Source organism: Sinocyclocheilus rhinocerous, unplaced genomic scaffold (genome assembly GCF_001515625.1).
Source record: "Sinocyclocheilus rhinocerous isolate Xijiao unplaced genomic scaffold, SAMN03320098_v1.1 scaffold835, whole genome shotgun sequence".
NCBI lineage: Eukaryota > Metazoa > Chordata > Actinopteri > Cypriniformes > Cyprinidae > Sinocyclocheilus > Sinocyclocheilus rhinocerous.
This window is the reverse complement of record NW_015647431.1, coordinates 1,498,404-1,505,122: the sequence shown is the minus strand read 5'-3', so window position 1 is coordinate 1,505,122 and position 6,719 is coordinate 1,498,404. Positions and strand designations below refer to the sequence as shown.

The window sequence follows — 6,719 nt, the reverse complement described above, 5'->3', positions numbered from 1 at the left end:
GCACTGTCTTTTAATTATTTTTTCGCTCATTTGGGATATTTATACACTAGAGTATACTAGTTTAAATGTATATAGTACAATAATTAATGCCTGATCGACAAATGCAAAGCTGCTAGCATAAATCTCTATAAAATTAACTGTATAAATCGTACCTTTTTAATCACTCACGAATGCGATTGGTCCAATCAGCCCAGCGCAGAGAAAAGTAACAGATACCACGTGACAAAACATTTTTATAATTCACGTATTTAATCATTTACATCTGAATAATAACTTAATATTTAAGCTAAGAATACTCGGTAAATACAGAACATTTGTGCTTCTAATTCCGCCAGTTAAAACAATTTTTTTCATGTCAATTTCTATTCTAGCTGCTCAAATTCTACGGAAAGAACGCTGATTGGCTCAATTTCTATCGACTTTAACTTCCGGGCGCTGATGTGGCCAATGAAACACGCTGTAGTGGTGCAAGTCCCGCCCAACAGAGCAAATCCGATCGGAAAGACGTCAGGATGTTTAAAGCACTGCTGCAGTTTACTGATTGATTACATTAAAAAAAAACACATTTGTAAAATCAAATAAAACTTAATTTCTTTCATTTAAATTTCGCAAGTATTATTTTGTAAATAGGAAAACTAATTTAATTTACTTTAATTTATTCTTGCACATCAGTTTTGTATCCAACATTTTTCTTAATGCTTCACCACATTGCTTTTATCTGTAGTGTACACTTATTGGTCTCATAGACTTAGACAAGTCATTATTTTAAGTTAGTAATGTTTAAGTAATATCTATCATGTTCTTTGTATACTGATGATGCTTATTTGCTCTTTATAACAGCCAAGTTATGGGAATAAAGTACTGAAAACAGCCATTGTCTTTTCTTCTTTATTGTTTTTTGTTATTTGACATTAGCAATAAACCCAAATTCTGTGTCAACATCACCTCTTTACTGATCTCAACAACAGAGGACACATGAGAGATGAAAACAGAGCACAGTTATTAACACTTCTGTCACAATTCAGCAAAATAGATGATTTGAAGAACCTATGGGTTACGGTGAGTTGTTGAATCTGGGACAGAAATCACATCTTATATATATATATATATATAACCGAGCGCTGAGATGCTCCGTTTATTTGACTGACTGGAAAACCTTGTGGGCCACCTGCAGAAAACAAACAGAGCAGAACAAGTTATAATGAATATAAAAAATAATTTTAAACAGTTCATTCAAAAACAAAAACTGTTACAAAAATTAAAAATTTCAGAGAATTTTTCACAAAAAAATAGCAGCATACAACTTTGGTATGACAAACGAGAGAATAAATAATGATAGAATTTATAATTTTGGTTAAACTACTGTTCGAAGTTAGGTGTGCGACTTCAAACCTAATCTGTAAACAAGTCACCAGCAACTTAGCGAAGTCAAAGACTCTAAACTAAACCTCTCTAGCAATCACTGACATCTAACATCCAGAGCATCAGCACTCACACAGTGGTCACGAGCGTGCAGGAAGTCAAAGAGCTCCTCCGTACAGTCTTCTGTTGTCTCTGAGCGCGAGCCGACCCGTGTCTCGCACGCCTCGAGACGCTCACGAGTGTGAACGCAATGCTCCGTCTGCTCGCACTTCTCACGCACGCCGCCCCGTGTCTCGCACGCCTCGAGCCGCTCACGAGTGTGAACGCAATGCTCCGTCTGCTCACACTTCTCCCGCACCGTCTCTAATGGGTCCTGAGGAGCAAACATTCAACAATAATCTTCATCCAACTCAGTATGCATAGACATCAAGGCATTATGAAGATGCACATCATCTATGATATGAGACTTGAGACATAACGTTCGGTCTTGGGATTGACTGAAATGAAAGTGATAAGAACTGGTAAATAAGGACACAAGCGAAATGTAAGGATACGTGTCAAATTTATTACAGAGTTACAATTCTAGGTGGCACCATAAATTCAGAAAATCATCAAAACTGCACAGCTGGGTTCACAAGGCATCCACAGGATCTACTTTTTCAGATGTGAATATTTTGGCCATGTTCTTCTTACATGTTATAGAGCCTCATAATTGCTGCATCCAGATGCATTTTCTTTTGAATTGGGGGTGAAATTTCCTTGTCACTAACGTGTATATATATATATATATATATATATATATATATGTATGTGAAATTATAATTAAGATGATTCGTATATATAGCTATATATCCAAAGTGGCTTACAGAAGACTGATTCTTGATCAAGGGCATGACAGTATCCATTAATCACTTTTGAACAACTGCTAAACATAATTTTTAATTCATTTAAACTTATTTGGACATACTATGCCAATATAATATTGCTTTATAATACAAGACATACCACCATGTCCTCCTCCTCTTCTTCTTCCTCCTCCTGAACACAACACAGTGTATTATTTGGCTACATATAAATGCTTATGTACATAAATAGTATGAAAACAACAACAACAAACATATATGATACCTAGAATGCGTGTATTTACTCATACAAGACAAAGCCAAAATCTCACGCAACAGTTTAGACAGCAGAAGCATAAAATAACAGTAAATATGTACATTAGGTTCAACGTATAGATCAGGCTCGGCCCATCAACCAGAGCGGATTTACATAAAGCGGCTTCTTTAACACACTAAATGACATTTAAACCGCTCTGTAAAATATTATAGGCTACTATACCTCCTCTGGCTCTCCATTCGTGATCATTTTATCTTCGAAAACCATGATTTCAGCTGAGTTTTCCCTGATGTGACCCTCTGCGGACCGTGATATGCGCCGATGGAGGACAGCGTGACCCTTTCCGGAAGTTGTAAGTGCTTTCGTGCAAAGAGAGACGGTCCACCTCTGTCAACTTCCGGTTCACGCTGTCTCTCCACTTCAGCTGTAAATAAACATATTTAGAGTCCTGCCATCGTCGGTCTGTGCGGATCATTCTGTATTCGACACAAATTCTCAAAATAGTGAAGTAATATGACATATTTTCACTATATAAATTTTTTTTATTGCAATCTTTAGAACAATGAACATACAAGGGCAATAACATATAGGCTAAATTACATCAAAACAAATAATAATAATAAGCAAAAATAATAAAAGGAAAGCAATAAGAAAATCACATGTCCATAAACAAGTACAAATAGTTACAAATTATTCAAAGAATAGATTTAAGGCTTTAAAATATTTTACAGTTTTTTCGCCTTGCTATTTCTTGCTTCTTTTAATGTGTGCAGGTAGTGACCTATTTCTATTTGAAATGAGTAAAATATATATTTTTTCACTTCCCATTTACATTTGTGAATAAAGAATTTTCCATATATAACAATAAGAAAATCACATGTCCATAAACAAGTACAAATAGTTACAAATTATTCAAAGAATAGATTTAAGGCTTTAAAATATTTTACAGTTTTTTCGCCTTGCTATTTCTTGCTTCTTTTAATGTGTGCAGGTAGTGACCTATTTCTATTTGAAATGAGTAAAATATATATTTTTTCATAAATTTCATTTGTGAATAAAGAATTTTCCATATATAATGAGTAAATTCACATTATACCAAATTTTGAAGTCAACAGTATAACATCCTTTTCTTTGAGTTGCAATTCAATCTTAGTATTTTTTAACAACAACAACAAAAAATCACACCAAAATAGTTTTGTATAAATACATAAAATAAATGGACAATACTCTCATTTTCCTCTTTACAGAAAACACACTTCAAGTCAATGTCTTTACAAAACTTTGCACATTTTTTTTGCAGAAATATAATTCAATACAAAAGAAATAAATAATACAGAACAAAGAACATATGGAGCAATACAGAGGAGAGACGAAAAAAATGAACAAATTACAATTTACTTAAAAACTGTTCTATAATACGAGATGTCTTCAGAGCTTTTTTATCAGATGAGACTTTTTGAAGTGATGATAATAATAAATGTAGATCAGAAGCAAATATTTTGCAGCTGGGTTTAAATGTAAGGTATCTAGCTTTGTGGATATGGAATTTACCCATCATGCAAATAAAGTTTAAGACATCGTTTAACTCCTTATTGTCAGAAATATCAGAATGGAAAAGAACCGTATTGATGGAAATACTACAGAGCTGGTGGAACACAAGAAATAGAAGCTGATATTTGAAGCCAGAGTTGTTTAGAATAATAACAGAAATAGGATAAATGAGCAGAGTTGAGAAATATTATGGTTAAGTTGACTTAGATACTTATTACAAGGGTATTAATGACGATTGATTTTAAAATGAATTTATTTTACTTTATTATTAAACAAAACATTTTTTGGGCACAGTCCATACCTTTAAAAAATAATGTTTTTTATTTATTTTTTTTAGTTCTTTCTATTCCATCAATGGTCCACACTCCAGCCCAGTAGGTGGCCACCATAAAACTCCAAAAGAAGAAGAAGAAGAGCTCCAACTTTCATCATTCCATTTCCTGTGCAGATGGAAATCAGATCCCTGCATAAGAGGGAGACTACGAGCTGCGCTCAAAATTGCCTAAAAGATCCTGACAGGGAGAAAAGCTGTGTTATACTTAGGTGCAGGTAGCTAGGTAGCCTAGGTAACATGCATTTAAACATTATATATATTTAATATATTGAAAACTTTTTTGCATTTATCAATTATGTTTTTTATATAAATTGCAATTGTCAGTTTTGAATCAAACCATACCCCCAAATATCTTATCACATTCACTTGTTCTAAAGGTTTACCGTATAGCTTTAATCTAATATTAGGACTTTCTCTCTTTTTTGAAAAACAAATTACCTGTGTTTTCGACACTGATAAACGAAATTTTTCCACTTCATTAATTGCGTTCTGCATACTTTTAACCACATGTTGAACATTACTACCTCTCTTCCACAGAGCTCCGTCAGTTGGAGCTCTAGTGCGGACAGTTTCTTTTGATGTCTTTCACTGTCAGTGTTGCCAAGTCCGCTGTGTTCCCGCGGAATTGGGCTACTTTGTCACTGTTGCCGCGGGTTGTTTTTCATGTCCGCGGGTTAAAGCGACCCCGATAACGTGAAATTATTTAGCCCCTGGAGTGCGAATTTTACCAGGGGAAGGAACCCCGCCAAAAACGTGTATTTTACCCCCCCCTGAACGCGATTTTTAACGGGGAGCCCCACTCGAAATGTCATTGGGCTAGTTTTGGGCTAGTTTCGAGTAGCAATTGGGCGGGTTTTGTGTGAAAACCTGGCAACCCTGTTCACTATGGCCGAGTTCTTAAAGACACCCGGTGACTCGCAGCTCATGAGAGCACGATCGCAACACATACACACACACTGAGCAGCAGTTATGGAGCGCTTTAATGTGCAGCAGCTTGTATTAGACATGGATATTAACTGGACGCCGGTGATTGCAGCCACAGTTTGCGGTACAGGTGCATTATATCTCTTCTTGAAATGGAGAAATTACCAGAAGATTCAGAAGAAAATACTAAACGCACGGAAAAGACGAGATACATCTCTTCTACAGGCTGAACAAGCGGTGCAACAATTTAAAATACAGGTATAAACACTAACATGCATCTATTATTAATGCAATATACATGGAATATGCATTGTGTGTAGAGTAAGTGTTTATGAATGTGCCTGTCGTGTATAAAAATTATATTGTCACATAATATGGGGTAAGTTGTCACAATGGAATCTTCTGCTACTGTCTATCTTTAAGCTAAATGTAAACAGTAAAGTTTATGTAACTGTACAAATGGAAGCTGTAACAAAATCCACTATATTTTCCATTCTTGTGCCGAACAAATAGAATAATTAACACATGTAAAATATATTTACATATTTAAAAAAAAAAAAAAAAAAATTTAAGTTCAAACTTTAATTTTTGCAAGCTTGAATTGAGTACTAATAGAGAATTTTTTATTTTGTTTTATTTTATTCTTGCCTGAACTAAATCTGTAGTATTTACTTCACCACAGAATCATTTTTATCAGTGCAGTCTGCTTTTTATAGAGAATCAGATAAAGATAAAGTCTATTTTCACTATATTGTTGACTCTTTTCTGAATGGAGGTGAGTGTGGTGTAGTTTTCCATTTTTTCATAACTGATGTTACAAGAACATTATGATACTGGAATTTTAGTTTAAACTAATTTGACACATTTAACTAGATGTTTGGAAACCAACATATAAAACCACTGCTAGAGAAAAAAAGCATTTGTGTAATTGGACTTTTGACTCAAAACCTTCTAATCACTCAGATCAAGCACTTGAGACAACTAGCCCCAGTCTCCTCTATTATATATTGATTTATATAAATATGTGATGTTTGCTTCTCACGTCTTTCCAGAACCCAGACTTTGAGAGCAGCTCTGTAGTGTCTCTGTCTTTGCCTGAGCTCACTGGGAAACTCAAGGACGGCTCCCTGCAGCCAGACGTTGTGCTTTATGCCTTAATGGAAAAGGTTGGGACTGCTGCCATATTTTACATGTGGATAGTGTATGATATTTATGAGTTTATGGCCAGCTTCAGAGGTTTACAATTTTGAGACATTGAGCTGTCTTGTGTAATCTATTCTATACAACATTTACTAGTAGTTTTACTTATATTATAAATGTTAGCTATAGTAATAATAAAAAAATATCTCTCCAAGCAATAATATATTATAAGAAATGAAACCTATAGCGATTATGGTGTATATATATATATATATATATATATATATAT

At 34.4% G+C, this 6,719-nt stretch overlaps 2 protein-coding genes across 5 annotated transcripts in view; one reads left to right on the top strand and one right to left on the bottom strand.

Annotated features, from left to right (window-relative positions):
* Positions 1-874: 874 nt before the first annotated feature.
* On the bottom strand, positions 875-2,874 carry LOC107709071 (cytochrome b-c1 complex subunit 6, mitochondrial-like). 4 transcript variants are annotated; one of them, XM_016513461.1, is made up of 5 exons: positions 2,704-2,874; positions 2,368-2,397; positions 1,664-1,735; positions 1,496-1,585; positions 875-1,168 (listed from the first exon to the last, which is right to left on the bottom strand). In XM_016513461.1, exons 1-5 carry the CDS (start codon positions 2,746-2,748, stop codon positions 1,136-1,138), a joined length of 270 nt encoding a protein of 89 aa, XP_016368947.1. In that variant the 5' UTR covers positions 2,749-2,874; the 3' UTR covers positions 875-1,135. The 4 variants fall into 4 exon arrangements, with proteins under 4 accessions (XP_016368947.1, XP_016368946.1, XP_016368945.1 ...); XM_016513460.1 differs by having other exon boundaries at positions 2,368-2,400; positions 2,704-2,871; XM_016513459.1 differs by having other exon boundaries at positions 1,496-1,735; positions 2,704-2,868.
* Positions 2,875-5,280: 2,406 nt separating this feature from the next.
* LOC107709065 (fatty-acid amide hydrolase 1) overlaps positions 5,281-6,719 on the top strand; it is a 13,668-nt gene continuing 12,229 nt past the window's right edge. The window contains exons 1-2 of the mRNA XM_016513454.1: positions 5,281-5,548; positions 6,343-6,456. Coding sequence (XP_016368940.1) covers positions 5,336-5,548; positions 6,343-6,456 — 327 coding nt within the window. The 5' untranslated portion in view covers positions 5,281-5,335. The remainder of the gene's footprint in view (positions 5,549-6,342; positions 6,457-6,719) is intronic.

Excerpts from the sequence above, each read along its gene's own strand:
- LOC107709071 (XM_016513458.1), bottom strand. The coding sequence starts at position 2,748 with ATGGTTTTCGAAGATAAAATGATCACGAATGGAGAGCCAGAGGAG. Across the intron at positions 1,736-2,367 it reads AAGAGGAGGAGGACATGGTG|GACCCATTAGAGACGGTGCG; the intron begins GTATGTCTTGTA and ends TTTGCTCCTCAG. Across the intron at positions 1,169-1,495 it reads TGCACGCTCGTGACCACTGT|GTGGCCCACAAGGTTTTCCA; the intron begins GTGAGTGCTGAT and ends TGTTTTCTGCAG.